Source organism: Equus przewalskii, chromosome 6 (genome assembly GCF_037783145.1).
Source record: "Equus przewalskii isolate Varuska chromosome 6, EquPr2, whole genome shotgun sequence".
NCBI classification, from domain to species: Eukaryota; Metazoa; Chordata; class Mammalia; order Perissodactyla; family Equidae; genus Equus; species Equus przewalskii.
In genome coordinates this window covers 32,352,666-32,374,613 of record NC_091836.1, presented here as the reverse complement: position 1 = coordinate 32,374,613, position 21,948 = coordinate 32,352,666, and the positions used below count along the sequence as shown (strand labels likewise).

At 35.0% G+C, this 21,948-nt stretch overlaps 1 protein-coding gene across 1 annotated transcript; it reads right to left on the bottom strand.

The window, feature by feature from the left end:
- Positions 1-6,235: 6,235 nt before the first annotated feature.
- LOC103550114 (olfactory receptor 8G1-like) lies at positions 6,236-7,177 on the bottom strand. The gene has a single exon (XM_008518848.2). It carries the CDS (start codon positions 7,169-7,171, stop codon positions 6,236-6,238), a length of 936 nt encoding a protein of 311 aa, XP_008517070.1. The 5' UTR covers positions 7,172-7,177.
- Positions 7,178-21,948: the final 14,771 nt, after the last annotated feature.

Below are 21,948 nucleotides of genomic sequence, written 5' to 3'. Positions count from 1 at the left end.
TTATCTTGGTGGGGGAGGCCAGTGCGGTGGCGCAGCAGTTAAGTGCGCACATTCTGCTTCTTGGTGGCCAGGGGTTCAAAGGTTTGGATCCCGGGTGCTGACATGGCACTGCTTGGCACGCCATGCTGTGGTAGGCGTCCCACATATAAAGTAAAGGAAGATGGGCACTGATGTTAGCTCAGGGCCAGTTTTCTTCAGCAAAAGGAGGAGGACTGGCAGCAGTTAGCCCAGGGCTAATCTTCCTCAGAAAAAAAAAAACTTGGGTTACAATACATTATGTGATGTAGAAAACCTAGAAAATTCATAAAAATTATCTAAAAGTATTATCTTTTGAAGAAACGCTGAAATAACTGAGGATATTTAGCTAGCAAAGCAAAAATGTATGTGGGGCATGATAGTTATTACCAAATGTCAAACATTACTATTTCTGTCTCACATAAAATTAAATTAAATGATGCCCGAAAGGTGCTGACCAGTTCCTGACTCTTGGTAAGAACTTAATAAATTCCAATGTTGTTTTAATTGTAATCTGTTCAGTTTCTCTCTGTTATATCTTTCACATATCCAACATTTTCATTTTCATAATGGCAAGCAGAGTTTTAAATTTGTTTCTTCAGTATATCTTTTTGTTTTTCCTTTCCATTAATACACACAATAATACAGACATTTAGAATTTTTTACTAAAATGTTAACCTCTTAAAACTATCAATATTTTCCATGGTATCCAAATAAAGTACAAACCAATTTCTTGGACTTTCAAATCTTTATGCTATCAAGAAAAAGTTTTCTTTTTTATGTCCCAACAAGTATCGAATGATTTAGCTGTTCCCCAAAAGAGTATTTGGTAGACTCAGTTTTGCCTCATTGTGTTCTCTTGGTTTTTCTCTTCTTCTATTCCCTCTGTATTATGAAGTCTATTTGATAGTTGAGATCCTTTAGTTCTAACATCTGCTGCCAATCCTCCTCTTTTTGCTGAGGAAGACTGGCCCTGAGCTAACATCCGTGCCCATCTTCCTCTAGTTTATATGTAGGATACTTGCCACAGCATGGCTTGCCAAGCAGTGCCATGTCCACACCCGGGATCCCAACCTGGGGAACTCCGGGCCGTCGAAGCAGAACATGTGAACTTAACTACCACACCACCAGGCCGGCCCCTAGTTAAAGACTTTAATAGTGAAAGCCCTAGTTAACAAGATCATTTTTTATATGCCCATGAAAACTTTCCTTATATTTACACTGAGCACTTAATTCTGTATTAATTATTATGAATTATTTACTGTTTTTCCTTCTCTAATAGACTGTAAACTCAATACAGTCTTTGTCACAGTGAGCCTCGATAGTGAGCCTTGCATATAGTGAGCCTCAATAAATATGTGTTTAATAAAATCATTGAAGGAGAGCTAGAGATAAGTTAACATGGATTCGTATAAGTGAACAAAGCCCTCAGTCTGCCTGAGTTGAAATGAGTGAACAAAAAATGTTTGCTATATTTTTATACTGAAAGGGACAGGGAGATAATAAAGGAACCTGTTTTCATCAAAGAATGTGAACTTAGAATGAGGACAGGTGAATATTGTTAAATAGCTATGTGCATCTCTATGTGCACTGGGAGGTAGCTAGAACAGAAGACAAAGATTTTGGTAGTCAGGGACTGAGATTCAAACATACCCCTCCTTCTTCCCAGAGAGCTCAACACTGTGTTCTTTCTTGTCCATTGCTGTGGAGGGAAGAATGACCTGATGATGCTGGTGGATAGTTCTGAGTACTAACTTTCCAGTACTCCTTCACACTAAGGAGGTCATGGACTAAAAGTCTCCTTTGGCAATTATTTTGAGTCACTGGTCTTGATCTCTGATGAAGCCAGTGCCCAAAGCCATCTGGTCCTCTGCAAAGGTTTGTTGATATGATATGATGATTTTATCCTCTAGGTATACATACTACAAATCTGACTAGGAACAAACAGTGATAATGACTTCCCACAAGAATCAACTCTTGGGAAAAGAAACGATTAGAATTTCCCTTTATCCCCATTGGTTCTCAAGTGTTTAACAGTGTCACATGGGTGTGATTTATTGTTCTTGTTAGACTATGGATTGAAAACGAGGATGTGTGAGAGAGTGTTAGAGCTCCAATGAATTTGATGCCAAGCCATTGAAAAATGCAAAATTTTAGGAAATTTTTAAGACCTACACTAAGAAGATTTTCTAAAGTTGTTTCTTACAGGAGAAAGTAGAAAATCAGGGAAAGTAAACATCGTGTGTAAGATTCAAAACTAGTCGTTTTTATTGACTTGTACTGACTGCATTTAGGAATCATGATGTACTCATATTACAGTGATGCTTGGAATATTTTAACTTGTGACTTGAATGAAGGAATCTGCTAGATATTACCATAAACCCATAAGGCATTCCTAAAAAGCCTAACAAGGAGAAACGATGATTTTATTTTCCTCTAAAATTAAAAGAGTAACGATGAGGAACAAGCGAATATATGTGTTATAGAGATTATTTTAGTTCCATATAAATCCTAAATTATTTTTTGGAAGTTAAAATTGTATTTCACGTCTTTATCCAAAATATTCAGTAAATGTTATATAATTTTGGCAATAGTTACATTAAATTTTCTTAGTCAAATTTATTTTGAAATGCTTTAAATTATTGTTTTATATGGGGCTTTAATCATTTTTGTAAAGGAATTTTTTCAAATTGCTGTGAAAGGCGTAAAAACTAAAGAGAATAATTCATATGTCCTAAGGAAAATGTTGCTCATCAGTACTTATCAAACCTTACAACAAGAAATACGGTACAAAGGAAGACACAATTTTTATTCTTAAGTATTTTTGACAATTTTGATGGAGATAATATCCACAAGCATGCATTAATAGTAAACAATATGACAAAAAACATCATTATTTTAGTATGCATGATGAACCAGAAATGTGCCTGATAATAGCCTGGTGTGGTAAAAAATGCATGGAGAATTAAAATTTGTGTTTGTCATTGAAAAGTGTGTAAAATTTGGAAAAGGAGAATGTAATCAGGAAGCCACATCAAGGTGGAAAGCAGCATGAATGAAGACAAGGCCATGGGAATGAACCCAGCACTGTTGAGATACTATTGGAACTACCTCACCCAGCATGACATACAGCTTTCTAGACAATCCTAATAGTTATCAAAATATTGGTATATTTTATTTATGAATTGCTTTTATTTTAATCACATTTAACCTATTATTCTATTCAGATACAATGTTAAATTCAAATGTTAAACTCTAGAGAAAACAGCATGGAGTTATCTATAACTAAATATAAATACTTGAAAAAGTAGGAGAACTGCTATTATTCCTAGTTTTAACTCTCCTTTTCTTCTTCAATAATAAATGCCTTGAATCTTAGTTCAGCACATGGCTATATGGATAATCATAGTATTTATTAGTCCCTATTGCGGCTAGGTTTGGCCATATGGCTAAGACCTCATCAAAGAGAAATAGGTGGAGGTGAGATCTGTCACTTCCAGGTAGTGTTTCTCAAGTTAAAGGACATTCCCTTCCACTTTCATATCTTTCTTTCTGATGACGGGGTGCTGGAGGTGAAGGATGGGTCTGGGTTCATTACTGAGACCAACAGATAGAAGCTACATGTTGTAGCCTGCAGAGCTACAATTTAAAAGATGTTTATGTTCCTGATGAGGCACTGTACCAGCCCTGAATCATCTTCTGATTTAAGGCACCATGGTGAGCTGTATATCTGTGTGTGTGTATGTGTGAGTGTGTGTGTGTGTGCATGTTTGTGTGTGTGATATGCAATCAAACCTAATTTTAACTAATGCAAAAGATAAAAAGTTATCTGTCTAAAGTTCAGTCCTGTGACATACTGATGATCCCTGAAAACATTAATTGCACATGAGGAATTGTTTTCTTTTATAAATTAATGCATGCTTGTATCAGATTTAAAAACAAACTATGTATGAGACCATTATGAAAGTTTATCATAGTGCCTAATGTTAAAACGTATTTACTCTATCATACTGCTTTCAATTATTAAAATATTTGATAATATATATCCTTCTGTAATTGTACCTAATAAATCATATATATTTGTTATTGTTTTTTCTTATTTCTAGTACATCTCCTTCTCCATGGTCCTATATCTCTCTGTGTTGTTGTCGAGCTCCATCTCCACTTTGGAATCTATCTGATATCTATTCTACTATTTTAACAGCATGTCTTCCACCTGTTTTAAGACCACCAAACAGTACAGACATATTTCTTTTTCCTTCTTAATACTTTTAATACAAAAATGAATGCTTGGAAACACAAAAAATTCTCATATAAAGTCATTTTTATCAATCAGTCATCAATGTGAAAAAATTTGCTAGATGTTGGTTGTTTAATGTTTATAGTAATAAAATAAAAATTACAAACACATATGCTTTGTAAAACATATCCTAACAATAAAATGCATATTGGTATACAATACATGCATATACATAAAGTCACTCATAAACATATAGATATATACATATACATATGTATAGATACACACACACATATAGATATTTTTTATAGGAGTAAAAAATGGGATATGAAGATAAGGACGATTAGTACATAGAAAGCCAAGAGAGAAGTTTCTTCTAATTTTAAAAAAGAAATAAGCTTCTCTTACTCATTACAAGTTTTGATTTTATGAAGTAAGATAAAAGGTGACATCTCACTGAGGTGTTAATGGCATGTATTTGAAGGCAAGCTGATGATAAAGCAAGCACTGTTTTGGTCTGAGCGATGAGACAGATTGTTTTTAAAATGCACTTAAACCAGGTGTAAATGTCCATGCTGAGTTAAAGAATCATTAGCCCTGTGCCCTATCTCTGGGCTCAGCATAACAGAAATGAGCAGTCAAGAGCATGATGTTCTTTGGAGATGTCTATGCTTGTCTCTTTGATGCAAATTTTTGGGGAGGATTTGAAACTCTGAGCCATCCAGAAAAAACACAACATGACTTGTCATCTAGAAATGGCTCTAAAACAAAACAGAAATATCCAAGAATCTGAGGAGTTATTCTAAGGAGAGAGAGAAAACACATGCAGAGGCTGCTACCATTGGCAAGAGAAGACGTAGGAACTGAGAAACTGGCAGAATGCCACCAAGAGCTACTGAGACTTATTAATGGAAACAATTATTTGCCAAGAGAAATTTCAAGAGTTTTCTGTTTGCTGTTTTCAAGAGCACCAATGGAAACCTATTGGGAGAGGGGTGAACGTGGGAATCTATTGCTTAGACATCCCCTTCCTCCTCTCAAAAAATTTAATTTCTTTTTCCAGAATGGATAGAATTTTGAGGTAAGGAGGATACTTATCATTAGTCAGAAAACAATTTTTCAGTTTTAGCTTGCTATGTATATGGTTGTAATAGTAAAAGAATGTCGCTTCTAAATCTGAGATTATATGACGCAAGTGGCAAAAAAGAGATATCTTTTAGAGATAAGAGAAAATGAATATAGGATTGTCTGGAAAGTGAAGGCGGTAGCTTTATCACACAACTGTGGAGCCAGGAGTGTTTCATAAAGATATAAGCCAAATTACACATAATATATTCAATGATGTTTATTACTGTCAATCCCTTCCACTATAGTGTGACCTGCTATGATATAGGAATTATATCTTATCAACGTCATATGCCCCATATTCCCTAATACAATTCTGTGCACTTGAGAAGAATTAAAGATTAAATTTTGTAGGTTCCAAATGGTTAAAAATTATCTATTTTAGAGAACACACTTTTAGAAACATTCGTCAATACTCTTATTGGGCAGGGACACAAGTATTGAGACTATCAAAGGATACTGACCAGATGGATTTATTTCCTGAATTAATATAAATAAGTATTGCCTTAAAAAGTACCATATTTCGTGCATATAAAGTATAATCACTTACATGGAAGCCTTTGAAGACTTTTAAAAAATGTTTAGAGGTAATATGGAAGGCAGCTATGCACACTACTATAGCACCAACACTAGATGTAGTATAGATTATTATGGGTAGATGGACTCTGGGGCATTCGAGAAATGGTGCTGCTCTCCATGTGACTGATACTATGAATCCCCTGGCACTTTTATTCCAAATAATCACGTAGTCTCAACAATTTCATTACTTGTGGACATACACTGCTGTCTCTGGTCTGTTCCTTACCAAAACTTCTTGAGGAATTATAAATTTTTGCTAAGGCAAAATATCCTTTTTCATAGGTAAGTTCTTTTCTCAAGGATTTTATTTAGGGCGACTTTGACATCTTTATTCCTCAGGCTGTAGATCAAAGGGTTCAGCATGGGAATAATTATGGTGTAAAACACTGAAGACACTTTCGCTTGGTCCATAGAATTGACTGATGATGGTTTTAAGTACATGAATGCTACAGAGCCAAAGAAAACAGCAACAGCTGAGATATGGGAGCTGCATGTGCTAAAGGCTTTAGATCTTCCCTCAGTTGTGTGGATGTGGAGGATGCCGGCAATAATGAAGACATATGAGCCAAAGATAGTGAGGGTTGGGGTAAGGATATTAAATGCACTGAAACACAAAACTACCACTTCATTGATATAAGTACTGGAGCAGGAGAGCTCCAGTAGTGGAAAAATATCACAGAAGTAATGGTTGATTACATCAGCCTTGCAGAAAAGCACTCTTAGCATGCAGCCTGTGTGAGCTGTGGCACCTGACAAGCCCATGATATACACCCCAACTACCATCCAGGAACAGACCTGATTAGACATGGTGACATTGTAAAGCAATGGGTTACAGATGGCTACATAGCGATCATATGCCATTACAGCCAACATATGACATTCTGATATAACAAAAACAAGAAAGAAATAGAGTTGAGTCATGCATGCAGGATAAGAGATAATATTCCTCTCTGTTACAAAGTTCATCAGCATTTTAGGGGTAATGACAGTGGAATGGCAGAGATCAATGAAGGACAAGCTGCTGAGGAAATAGTACATGGGGGTGTGCAGGTGAGAAGTGAGCCCTATCAGTGTGATCATGCCCAGGTTCCCCACCACTGTGACCACATAGATTCCTAGGAAGAGGAGCAGAAGGGGCAGCTGGAGTTCTGGCTGTTCTGTTAACCCAGCAAGGATGAACTCAGTCACTGTGGAATGATTTCCCTCTGTCATTTTCCTTTGGGAATTTTATGCAGGAAGAGAAGAAGAAAAATTATGGTAGGTATTTATTGTCTCACCACACAATGAAGTGTGAAGCAGAATTCAAGTCTTTTCAACCAGGTGATTCCAGTTTTCTGTTTGTCCCTGATCTATGTTAGCAGTCAAAGACCCTGAGATCTCAATAATATGAGACGTGTAAGTAAATATCAGATAGAACTATTCCTTTTTCATTCTATGCTATAAGAGTGGATCTTGGTACTGCTCAGTCCCTGAACGTCCAAATAACTTTTCTGTTAACTTTCATTGAGTGTTATAAGAACTTTCACTTGTTTGTATTCTCCTCATCCCTTCTTCAGAGCAAATACTACCATGCTTATTTTACATATTATGCAGCTGAGGCTTATAGCAGGTGGATATTTGCCCACAGTTAAGCATGTAATAACTGAATGATCAAGGATATAAGATAATACCTGTCTGTATCATCTTCCATCTCTTGTTTTATCTACTCATGTCTGCCCTCCTACCCTTGTCTCTTTGTCATACCATAAACACCCTTCTCAGTAATCAGTGTGATGGAAAAACTTAATGTAAGGTACTGACAATAGTGTATCAACAACTGATCCGGAATGGACTCAGATGTAGTGAGTACCTTGACTAATGGCACCACTTGGAAAATACAGAAATAGTGGTTCTGGAAAGTAACTGCATGGTTAACAGTAAGTCTATTGTTCAATTTGAGCTGCACATCCAGGAAGGACATGAGTTGCCTAATAAAGAAGATTCAAAAGTGTGAAAAAATAAAGTCCAAATTCAATCATTTCAAAAACACTTATGGAGTACTCACCTTGTGTTAAGCACTTTGTATGACCTGATGTAATCCTTGACCCTTAGGGGTTATGTTCTGGGAGATTAGGGCTGCATAATGTCAATCTTCCATGGTACTTAGACTATAGCAACATTTGCATGTTGTCTTGGTGTTATTGCATTTGCCTTCAAACCAGAGCTTTTAATAGCACTCCCTCAGAGTCATGAGAACCAAAGCAGAAAGAATATGTCTATCTCTGGGACATGAGTTTAGAAGAAAGCTGATGATTTTGAGCATAGCACAATGTGATGACTGTTTTATCTTCAAAAGAAAGAGATCCAAGAGTTACCATCAGAGATCATCGGTGTATCAAAAAGCAAGAGTGTGAATATTTGGATAAGAATGAAAGATCAGGAGATATTCTTATTTTTTCAATGTGTATCATGTGCTGTCCAGGCACTTTTATCAATGGTGTCTTATTTTTTCCCCCCAGCAACATTATGAGTCTATTATTCCCATTTTATAGATGAGGAAACTAAAATTCAGACACTTAAGCAATTTCTTAGTGGTGACTCTGTGGCTTTTCAATATAGTTTGACAATGGCTTTCTAATAGTACCGGTAGAAAATTTAACATAGCCATGAGAAATAAAAATGGTAATAAAGGACTTGAGCTAATACTGATATCTTCTGGAAATACCATTCTTCTAAAACCAAAGCATGTATAAAACACATGCTAGATTCAAAGAACATAATAACTGGAGAAAAATTATAATAGTGATACTAATGTTTATTGAGTGATTCTAATTAGACCAGAGATTAGATAAGATACTACAGAGATGAATCTTATATTAGTTACTTATCCATGCATGGACTGCTCAATGAACAGTGTATGAATAAAGGGACACAACTGGATTCACTGCATGAAACAAATAAAACAAAATGTCTTTGTCTTTCCCAAATTATCAATTTCATGTAAACTTTTATTGAGCACAAAGTCAACTGAACCACTAAAAGGTCTATCTCTGGTATGTTTTCTTACACTGTGCAAGTCATGGCTGGAAATAGGTAAATATAATACCAAAATTTAATCTTATGTTTAGTACTTTGTCTCTCAGTTCCAAGAATTTTCTAGTATAATACTAATGATTGTTTCTATAGTATAATAATCTCAATCTTTGGAATTTACAGTTTTCACATATTTACTACTTTGTTAATTATTGCTTAATTTAGTTATGTGAAAAGTGTAAGTATATTTTTATTTTTTTTATTTTCTTAAAATAAGAAATGGTTTTCTGCCACTCTTGTTGACATTTTCATCTACAGACATAGACTTCATTCATGGTTGTGAAGATGTCTTTCCGAGAGTGAAGGCCTATTAGTCTTTAGATAGCAGGACATTGCAAAAGTGTGATTTTTAAAAGTTATTTGCCTGGAGGTTAGTGACAGCCCCATGTAAAACTGTTTTCCTTCTTCAGAAAAAAATTTAACTTAAAGGAAGTGAAATTTGCAATATTTAAAATGCTGTTAACTGACTGGATGTTTCTAAAAATCAGGATTTAAGTAATGTTAATATCCCCATTAAAATATCCTATAGATTGATGTGTTGTATTTTTAATTTTTATGAAGTTGTATCATTGCAGAGATTCTCTTTGATATGATGAAGGTATTGACATGATGAATCTATCGTTTTTCATGCTTCCTGAGTTGTCCTTAGATATCTCATACCTTGGAAGTTATGATAAATCTAACATTAAATAATAGGAGTTTAGATCTGACAACATCAATGTGTTATGGAGCTCAAGTCTCAAAACAAGTGTAGATTGAGTAATTGTCTGTCACATTTCCAAAATGTAGGTTTTAAATAGTTATGATAAAGTGAAATAGACAAACTTTCAAAACAAAATTAATTATTAAGTGCATTTTGCTTAAAAACTATATGCATAAGTACAATATAGCACAGGAACATTCAAAGAAATATTAATGATTATTTTTGTCATTTTAAATCTTATAGTAAAACTTTTTTGCCTTGTATATTTAATTTCTAGTATATAAAAACCATTTGGTGTTTTTTTAACAAAGAAACAACGCTTTAAATGACTTAAAAACACCTTTTTCATAAATTAATAAAATATCATTTTAGTTTTTTTTCAAAACATTTTAAAAATCTTATAACAGATTAGAATTACAAAGTTCTGAACTCAAGGATAAAATAAGCATAAAAATTAGGATAAATACCTGCCTTAGAAATCTGACTGGAACACATTTATGTTTTAAACAATGTACACACAAAGTACACAGTAGTTATATTAAATTATGAGTATAAATTAATGCCTTCCAAATTTCAAAATGATTTTTAGCTATGTTTAGTATAATAATGTAATTCATGTATCTCCAGTGCAGGTGATACCCTGGCACCATTTTCAAAGTACTCAAATAAAATGGGTCAAGTACCATCTCACACGTTAGAAGAATTTTGCTGCTATGCTTCCTTCCCACCTGGGCCGTCATTCTTGAAACTGCTTTGAGAAAAGGGTATTTGTCTTACATCCTCTCACACTGCTGCCTGCCCCTCTGCTGTCATCCAGCCCCATTTTCCTATAATATCTCCATGTTTTGGCCTTTCCCATCTTCACCACCCACTGATGACTGGAACTAGTAAAACTGCCGATACTTTTTTATTTCATTTTTAAAGCATCGTTAACACATGAGTGTTGGATATAACACGTTTTTACTAAAGATTTAGGTGTAATGAAGTGATTATACCACTGACAGAATACAACTTCAAATTGAGTGATAGAAAGTCATCCCACCACTGTATTAAATTTTATTTATTTTTTTGTTTTGATTTTCCCATTTTCATAGTGATAAAAAAATAACAGAAAATTTCCCATCTTAGCCATTTTTTTAAGTGTACATTTCGGTAGTGTTAAATATGTTCACATTGTTGTGAAATAGATCTCTAGAACTTTTTTGTCGTGAGAATCTGAAACTCTATATCCATTAACAAATTCCCTTTTCTTCTTCTTCCTTCAGACCCTGGTAACTCCTATTCTACTTTATGTTTCTGTGAATTCGACTATTTTAGATACCCCATGTAAGTGCAATCATACAGTATTTGTCCTTTTGTGACTGGCTTATTTTACTTAATGTAATGTCCTTAAGATTTTTCAAATTTAAATGACTCAAAGGACCACCTTGATTTAAAAAAAAAAAATACGAGGTTATGATGCAGTTTGAAGAGCACATGCCCTGTCAAAAAGCATTCTATTTTATTTTTAAAAAATAAAATAACATCAACAGCAACCACAAAGAAATGCCACAGCTAACATCACACCTGGTGAAACATTGAATGTTATCCTCGAAGATGAGGAACATGATAAATGTCCATCACACCATTTCTATTCAACCTTATACTGGAAGTTTTATCTAGAGTGATCAAGCAAGACAATGAAATAAAAGGCATCTGCATTTTAAAGAAAAAAGTAAAACTATCTCTATTCACAGATTACATGATCTAACATATAGAAAATCCTGAAGAATCTACAAAAGACTTAGAACTAATTAACAAGCTCACAAGGTTGAAGACTACAACATCAAGATAGAATGCTCAATTGTATCTCCATCCACTTGCAATAAGTGATCCAGAAAAAAATCCATTTGCCATAGCATAAAATAGAATAAAATACATAAGATCAAATTAAACAAAGAAAAGCAAGACATGTACCTTGAAAATTACAAAACATTGCTGAAAGAAATTAAAGAAGACCCACATAGATGGAAAGACATCTGGTATTATGAATCAAAATATTCCATGTTGTTAAGATGACAATACTCACCAAACTGATCTTCAGATTCAACACAATCCCTAACAACATGCCACCTCTGCTTCTGCAGATGTTGAACAGCTGTCCCTAGAATTCATGTAAAAAGGTAAGGGATCCATAATAGCCAAAATATACTTGAAAGAGAATACCAAAGTTGGAGGACTGAGACTTCCTAATTTGAAAGCCTACTACAAAGCTACAGTAATTGAGACAGTTTGACACTGACATAAATATGGACTTGTAGATCAATGGAATGAGAATAAGAGTCCAGAAATAAATTCATACATCTGTGGTGAATTGATTTTGACAAAGATCCCAAGATAATTCAATGGGGAAAGAATAATCTTTTATGGTCCTTGAACAACTTGATAGCCACATGTGAAAGAATGAAGCTAGACCCCTTCCTCACACTATATGCAAAAATAAATTCAAAATGGATCATAGACCTAAACCTAACAGCTAAAACTATAACACCCTTAAAAGAAAATATAAGAGAAAATATTTGTGCCCTTAGGTGATATTTTCTTAGATAAGATGCCAGAAGCATAAAGGACCATAGAAAACATAAACTGGATGCTATCAAAATTAATTTTGTGTTTCAAAGAATACCATCAAGAAGGTGAAAAGGCACCCTACAGATGGGAGAAAATATTTAAAAGTCATATATCAGAAAAGGAAGTTTTATCCAAGACATATAAAAAATTCTTACAATTCAACTATAAAAATACAACCCAATTTTAAAGTGGGCAGAGGATTTGAGGAGACATTTTCTCAAAGCTGTGTAAATGGCCTAGAACATGAAAAGAGGTTCAATGTCATTAGTCATTAGAGAATTGCGAATCAAAGCTGTAATATGTCACCTCATACACATTAGGATGACTATAATCAAAAAGAAAGAAAATAACAAGTCTTGCCAAGGATCTGAAAAAATTGGAACCCTCATACAATGCAGGTGGGATTGCAAAATGATACTACTTCTTAGAAAATGTTTACCACTTCCTTAAAGTGTTAAACATAAAGTTACTATATGACTTAGCAGTTCAGCTCCTAAGCACTTACAAGAATTGAAAACAAATTTCCACAAAGAAACTTGTACATGAATGTTTAAAGCAGCAATATTATTCATAATAGTCAAAAGAGTAAAAGCCATCTGTATGTCCACCAAACGATGACTAGATTACAAAGGGTGATATAACCATATAATGGAATATTATTCTGCAATAAAAAGTAATGAAGTATTGAGACACACCACATTATGGATGAACCTGAAAACATTCTGCTACGTGAAAGAAATAGACACAAAAGGCACATATTGTATAATTCCATTTATACAAATTGTCCAGACAAGGTAAATTCATAAGTAGCTTAGTATCTTCCAGGGACTGGCAGCAGGGGGAATGGGAAGTGACTGTTAATGGGTACAGGGCTTTTTTTGGTGGGGAGGGAAGTGAAGAAAATGTTCTAAAATTAGGATGTGGTGATGGTTGTTCATCTCTGTGAATATACTAAAACAACTTTGATTTGTACACATTTCACGGGTAAAGTTTCTGGTATGTGAATGACATCTCAACAAAGCTGTTATAAAAAAGTAAAACAACAACAAAACAACAGTGATACCATAGTGACTATACAAAACATTCCACCCAACTTGCTAACTTGCCATTGTCCTGTAAGCCTTCCCCATCTAGGTTGTACCTGGTGTACGCCTCTTTAGTTATGCCAAATATGCCCAATTAAGTCTTTCTTCAACCAATAAGATCTTTTCCTGCTCCCAATTTTGTGCTATATTCACTCAAAAATTATAACTGTCTTTCACAATTATATTTTCTCTCTAATGCATAAATAAAAATTATAGGCTTTAACTATGAATTGTTAATAAGTTATAGACATAAGGCAAACATATACTCTATTTAAAATATTTCTCCTATGTCTTCATCAGAGGAAAAAAATCAACAAATACAGAAAAATTAACCAAACATAGTAAAGAAGGCCTGAAATCACAGTACCAGAAAATACTCATCAGACTTAAGTGGAGTGCCCAGTAATTAGTGATTTGCTGCCTGACATCTGCTTTCCTCTTATCTTCAGATAACGGTAAGTTTGCCGTCTTCTGCAGAAACCAACATCCTGGCTCTGGGTCAATTCAATACTTCACAATGAAGAATTTAAGAATGTCTAATGTACAAAATTGTCAAGCCAAGACTGTTGCCAGTTTGGTAAACTCAAAATGGTGATTTTCCAAGTTATCTTCTACAAAATCTATTTCTTTTACTCTATTCCCTAATTTTACCTTATCTGATCTTAAAGGGGCTGAGTGTCTATATCTTTCCATATTTCTGACCCTTTATCATGGCCAATTGACTTTTTTCCTATACTCCTGGCCTCTCACAAGACTGACATACTAAATACCCATGCCCAACACAAAAGCTCCATTATCTTCTGTCCAATCTTTGTAATTCTGACTGCAGATTTTGGGCTCTTAATCATTACATGTGACCAGCTCCCTCTGAAGTCTGACTTCAACACGTGCTCTTAGTTTCTATTACTTCCTGGTCTGCCCTGGTAACACCACCTGTTTGTTTGAATGTCCATGACTGTTACATGTGGAGAATTCCCAGCATTGCATCAATGGCCTTTTCTTATCTCTTTCTGATCTGTCTTAAAGACGAATGAATCCAGAGAAAAACACCAAAGCAATTTAGGAAAGAAAAAACAAGTTTTGAGCTCTTATAAAAGAAATATTATGATTCATACCTGGTGTAAGATCATTAAGGTATGCCTAGAATTATTCTTTCTTTAGTTTTACTAGATTAATAGTAAAAGAATGTTATAGTCCTAGTTTACCTTGATTTTAATAAAGAATTGTCTAAATTTCCTGTGACAATCTATGGACTTGATAAAGTTATGTATAGTAGGTAAAAATACAGAACAATATATCAAAATTATATCAATTCAAGGAACATCTAAGGATTAATCATAAAGTGAAAAATTTTGAGCTGTTATTCCGAGAACTATAGTTAGTCTTATCTTGCAAAACACTCTATCAATAACCTGGCTGATGCCACAGAAGAAATCATCACAAAATTCATAGAGAACATAAACACAGGAAAGAGTAATGAACGCTTGTTTCATGACAATGATTCAAGAAAAAATTGTTAGTCTGAGGGTCTGGACTTATATTAAATAGAAAAATTTAACAGTTTCAAGTGTAAAGTTTGCTGTGAGCACTCAGGATAGATGAATAAGACAAGCCCTGTTCTTCAGAAAGCTACAATCTAAAAGGAGTGGGGAGGTAGACTAGACAATGTGATAAATATGTGATTGCACGGGTCCTCCAGGAACATGCTGAATATGGTGCCATCCCAGAATAAGGGTCAATGGAGGCTTGCAAAAGAGACCTGAATCCGGAAGGATATGTAGAAATAAGCCAAGTGTCCAAAACATTCAAAATTTGGAAGCATGGGCCTAATAGCTCTTCATGTCCAAAAGATCTGGATCAAGAGAAAAACACCTAAAATTTCCAGTCAATTCATTAAAAAGAACATATTATCCAAAATGAGGGATTAGATTTATTGTATGTTACCTCAAAGGGAAGAGCTATGGCCAATGAGAGACCTGTTTCAACATTAAAAAAATCTCTCCAACTATTAAATGTGCCTGAAAACAATATGCATTGAATTATGAAAAAGATAATTTTCTGTCTTCAAATGTGTTACAGCAAAAAATGAGTAATCATTTTCAGATGGATTTAGGAAATTCCTGTAATGCTGAGAGGAAGCTAGCCCTTTAACTTTCTGAGATTAGAAAATTCTAAAATAGATAAATTTAGATACTCACCCTTTACTTGGAAACCTTATGTGTACACTTTAGACCAAGTACTCTCTAAGGGAAACAGCTCTTGATGATGATGGTAGAAGCTGTTCAAAATAGAATATCCTAGGTTGTCTCTTACTTAGGGGGTCAAATGCAGATCTCAATTCCTGAATTGTTCACATAGGTATTATGAATCAAAATCCATGATTTCCTATTGCAGCCTCCTCATAACGCTACCAGAGGCATTTGCCAAAGGGACATGTTTTTATCTAGGATTTCACTATAGAAGAGGTATCATGAAAACAATATAGATGGAAGCTCCCTCAAGATTTCCTTTTACCAGGGATGAGCTATGGGGGCTCAGGAGCAATTAAAATTTCCATTTTTCATCCCTTGTTGATATTCTCTTAGTTCCCTTGTGTATACTATTCTCTTTCAGTGTTCACACAGCAGACACTTACTAGGTTAAGGGCTAGCAATTCAAGCCTGGCAGACATTGTTCTAGAAAGTCTTTATGACAACAACTTCTTATCTGAATATAGTTTCTGAAATATTTGAAGCCATGATTTCAATCTTTGTCTGTTTATTTAAGGTTTGGGGAAATAACTATATTTAATTATTAGTGGTGGTTGCTCTTTATAGTTTTCAAAATGCTTTATTTTTATGCGCATGCACCATTGTTGATAATAGCCAGGATTTATTGAACACATACTATGTGCTGCATGTAATTTTAATCTTGTTACATTTACTAACTTACCTAATTCTCACAATAGCTCAATGTGGAAGATAATATTAGGCTGAATCAGGTATCAATTTCATATGATTCAACCTAAAATTAATATGGTTAATATTTAAAAAATAAAAAAAGATGAGACACAAAAGGTTAATTTTCTCAAGCTTACCAACATAGTAAATTGCAGTTTAGTTTGCTAATAAAATTATTACTTTTAATATAGTACATATATTTTAAAGAATTCAATAATTTATTCATTCAATAGACATGCAGTACACCATAGTATGTGTTAGGACATAAACTCAGAAAAGCAAACTGTATGTTTTTAAATATGTCTACTATTGAACTTAATACATATGTAGTAAACAGTTGTATAGTCTTACTTTGTGTCAAATAGCTTTTTAGGTACTCTTATGCTTTATTCTTATATATTTGTATATACTAGAATTATTTTCATTTTACAGATGAGGAAATTGAAGCAAAGAAAAGTTCATGAAGACGTTACAAATAATTACAACAACCAAAAGCATAAATAAAAATATTTTCTGGCAAACTGAATCATGTGGTTACCCTACTTAGAAAAAACTGAAAGAGTGGCAAAATCATTCATTCACTCATTTGTTCGTTTGAAAATATTTGTCTTCCTACTATGCATAAAGCTTTATGCTGGGTCCTGGGGTTATAATGGTGAGCAAATTAAATAGAGAAGGATTACTGTCTAGTGCTATGCTATTCTCCCCAACATGGCAGCCACTATCCCTGTGTGGCCATTCACCTTCTCTATTATACTTACACATTTCAGATAATCAATAGCCACATGTAACTAATGGCTACTGTAATAGAGAAGGCAGAAATAGAGAATTACTATCATTTCCAAAAATCCTTTTGGATAGTGTTGGTGCAATGAAACAGGGAGAAATTGATTAAAAAAATTATCAAAGGTAAAATTGTAAAAGTGATAATTGCTAAGGAAGACAGGTCCATTGCCATTTGTGGTCTCAAGCATCTAAGCATTTTGCATGCTTACAGGTGACCCCTCAGGTAATAGTCCTGAACCCAGAAGGTCAGTTCCACGGTCATGTTATATCCATCTTGACTGTGAAGTGGAAGAGATGTGGAGAACTTCTGGTACCCTATACCACTAAACTAAAATGTCTTCTTCCACCAAATATTTTTCATGTATCATTTCATGTAATACTGCTCAAGCCCTCAACATTCTGGTCATTTCTGTGGGTCCTAACTTGACCATGTCAATTTGCCCTTCTGTAAGGTGTTGCCCAGAAATTATCACAATGTAACATAAGTAGTTTGATTGCACCTCATATTTTATCTATAAATCGATGTCTTCAGGTTTTCTCTAACCTGAAAAGCCTTCAGTCATATACATCAACCATGGAATTTTCGCTAGAACACTTTTCTATCTCTTGGGAGGACCTATAGTACTGATTAAGAACATGAGCTTTGGAGTCACATGAATTGCAGTTCAAGTCCTTCCTCCACTCTCTACCACCTGCATGACACAAGGAAAGTGACCAAATCTATGTGAATGTCAGTTTCTTAATCTTCAAAGTGGTGCTTATTAGCATGGTACTTATATCGCAAATGTATTGTAAGAATTGAATAACACAGTATCACAAGGATTGAATAACGCTAGAATATAAGTATACAGAAAATATTAGTTATTATTACAGCCACATTAAGCATTCTAAAATTCACCAACCCCTACTTTTTTCTTCAAAGATTCTGATAAGTCCAAATCACTAGCCCTTTTTAATCCATTTCTGTCTGAACTATATAAAGATGCTATATCAGTGTATAACAACATGCTTATTAATTATCTCCTAGATGACATCTCATTACTTTCTATGTTGAACTAACCAACATCAAGTATCAAAACTTGCATGCTGACTTAGAGTTTGAGTTATGACATATAAAAAACCTGAAAGTTGTCGTTCCTGACTGAACAAGAAAAAAGTAGACAAATTGAAAATTAATGACTTTTCTTGGACCCATCAGAGAGCAGAGGTTGCAGTGTAAACTGCCACCCTGAAATCAAGAGAGACAGGTGTATCTAGAGAGACATAGCCCTTACGATTCACTTAGCTGTAGCAGAAGTCACTGAACTCCAAAGTGGTAGGAACACTCAAATAATTATTTTGACAAACTGCTGGAGGCTGAGTACAGACTGGAATGACTGTGAGAAATTCTTGTGTCTTTTGTCATAAGGGGACCCCACACTTATAGGCTTTCCCTTTAGGAATCCTCTGGGTTGTCATGATGATGACATGAAACAGATCCCATGTTGGCCCTGGAAGGAGGATGAAAAAAGTAGCCATCTTGGAACCCATCTAGACTCTACTCCCTAACAAAGACCTGACCTCCAGGGGAAAGGAATTTGACAGATGGCAATTCTGAAATCTTTTCCCCAGTTCAGGAAAGGAATTCTGCCCAAGTTCTGGTCTTCCTGTCTCATCTTATGGGAAAAAAAAAAAAATAGCCAACATGGGAAAGTTCTTTAAAAATAGATTGAGAATGATACAGCTAGGGAAGGGCATAGGAGACAAATGGAAAGAAAGCTGTAACCAGTGGTGGAAGGATGGAAATAGTTTTGAACGTTACATCCCTGTGAGACAGGCCCACTAAAAGACTGAGGCTCACTCAGAAGATTATAGGACACTCCCTCATGTCACACCCTACCACTCTACCAACAACTCTGCTGTATGATAACAGCAGGTTATAGTTTATAGAGCTTCAACACACAGTTTATCTCTGGGAGAAGTACAAAGAGGAGACCCAAAATCAAGAGAGTAGACAAAAACAAGGACAATAAAGACATTTGAAGTCTCTGATAACTAGAACTACAACAAACATTTAAAACACCTAGTTTCTAGCCAGATTAATATAAATCTTCAAACTTAAAGGCTTGATAATTCACTGTCTATTAAGAGATATAATATGCTCTGCTTTCAACAAAAGTCATAAGATGTGCCGAATGTCAGGGAAAAGGCATTCTGAAGAGACCAAGCAAGCACAAGAACCAAACTCAGATGTGCTAGGGATATTACCATTACTAGACAGGGAATTTCTAAAAATTAGAATTATTTAATCATCCCACCTGTTTTTTTGTTTTTAATCTGTTTAAGAAATGTCTGAAGCAAATTATTTCTTGAGGTCTCCTGATGCTAAGACCTGTGACTATGAATACGTAGAAAACTATGATTTACTTTGAAGTCCATGTTATATTTGTGGCATTCTTCTAATTGGCTTTCACTGACAGGAGCTATAGAAAAAATGATCAGTAAAGGAAAGTTGGGATTGCTCTTATGGATGTCAACTGACACCTTGGTGGTTTCTGGGCATTCCATTTCTTCAAAGATATGAGTTGACATCCAGAGAGTGGGGCTGATCCGTGATTTTCTGTCAACTCCTGGGTAGGTTTAAGAGTCTCACATGTGTGATATAATAAGCTGGATCCTTGGGGCAAGCCCTGAGGCGTAGTGGTTAAGTTCACCACTCCACTTTGGTGGTTGGGGGTTCTCAGGTTAGGATCCCTGGTGTGGACCTATGTACTGCTCATCAAGCCATGCTGTGGCAGGAAGGCATTCCACGTATAAAGTATAGGAAGATGGGCATAGATGTTAGCTCAGGATCAATCTTCCTCAGCAAAAAGAGGAGGATCGATAGTGGATGTTAAGTCAGAGCTAATTTCCTCACCAAAATAAAGAGAAAAGGCTGGATTCTTCACAAATAATAGATCATCAAGAAAAGGTAGATGTTCAGAATAGGAATTGCTTAGCCCACTGAATGCTATCCAAATCCTAGTGATCCAGCCTGAGCAGTGACATAGCAAAACCAATCACCTCATTGTTTATAACTCTGCAGAATGAGCCCAAGAAGGGGAAAAAACTAAAGTCCCAGTCTTCAGTATTCTTTATTTACTATATTATTCATTGTATGTTGCTGTGGACATACATAGAAAAATGAACTATATTACCTCCAAGCTTCGTTCTATTTTTTTCAAGCTTTAAGAAAATTGGAATCTGCAGAACAAGAGATTAAATTATACATGTAAAGACTACAACAGACTGGTCTAGGTGATTAACAGAGAATATAAATATCTTTCTTAGAAAGCTTGAAATGGATATAGTTAATGATTTAGTTTTCATTTCTGCCTAGAAACAATGGACTGATGGCCTCTTCTTGTTTTTGTGCTTCTAAAGGTTTTTCTCACATTTTTATATTAGGAACTTTCCATCATCCCTGCTCTGTGGTCTTTGCCACAGCATGTCTCAGTTCTGTTATTTCCTTGGACTGAAAATGGACTCTACCTGAAACCCACAGTTTATCTGCAAGGCATGTGTTTCAAGGAGCTCATGTAGAGCTTTGCCTTGTGCTCTCTGGAGATGAGGAACTGTGAGATTAATTGCAAAGCTGTGCTGTTTCTGTTGAATGCTTAAAGGATGCTCAAAGAGTTAATCACTGAGGAAAAATAAATCTGGAGTTTTAATAGTCATAAACTCCACAGACTTTAATTCTCTCAGGGTATGAGTTCAGTTCAGGAAAGAAGTATTTAAACTGAGTCTAATTATTCTCAGTGACTATCATTATACAGCAATAGTGTCTTTATTTTGACTCTTTTTCTGTTCTTGAGAGCTAATTTAAACTCAGTTCCATTTGTAGCCATCTAATTTCTACATTTAGATCAAACGTCAGCATACCCATCCACCGTGGTATCAGATTCACTCTTTCTTGCTTTTGGACGCACTCACTGACTTCCTTGTTTAAGTTATGTATGCTGTTATGCCATGTGTGAAAGGGAGGTTTTTTCATTCTCTGTTATTCTCTGTGTTAGTTGGGTGGTTGCCCAGCTGGAGTAGCCAAGAGTTTGCATTTCAGGTCGACTTCAGGCCACAGGCTGATCTCTACCATCCTCTACACACTGAGTTATCATGTTCTGGAAAAGGCCTGTCTGTGAAAGAAAGGACAAAAGATACTACTGATTTGACATAAATAGTATGAACTCCCAGGCTCTGACTTGGTTCTATTTCTCTCAAAAGGCTTTACATATGTAATGGTCTGTTCACCTACTTATTTTCACTCATTTGTATAGAACTTTGTTATTTATAAAAACAAATTCTCATGCATTATCTAATTTTAGCGAATCCCTGTGAAGGTTTCGTATGAATTGTGAGTCCTGTTTTAAGATGAAGAAAATAAAACTGAATATTTGTGGGGGTTTTTCCACAGTTGGGTTTGGAGTTACCTTTTGTGGAAGGTTTTTTTTCTTCCCCCAAAATTCATTTTTTTAAACAGATATTTAGGTTGCTTATCTCTTCGTGGGTAAATTTTGGTAATTTGTAATTTTTTTTTCCATAAAAGCTATCACAAGTTAAGCTTGCCTTCTGTGTGCTGTGGTTTTAATGTCAGTTCAGTTTTGGGAGCATCTTTAGTAGATCTGTCTTGTATGTGGGCCACCTCAGGCAAGGCTGGGATGTGGGCAGTGTACCCCATCCTTCAGTTATCCAAACATCAGATACACTGTTTATGGTCAGATCCATGAATGTACAGCACAGGGATGAGCCCAAAGGGTTCATATACAAACTTTATCAGAT

Coding starts and splice junctions, on each gene's coding strand:
- LOC103550114 (XM_008518848.2), bottom strand. CDS start 7,171: ATGACAGAGGGAAATCATTCCACAGTGACTGAGTTCATCCTTGCTGGG.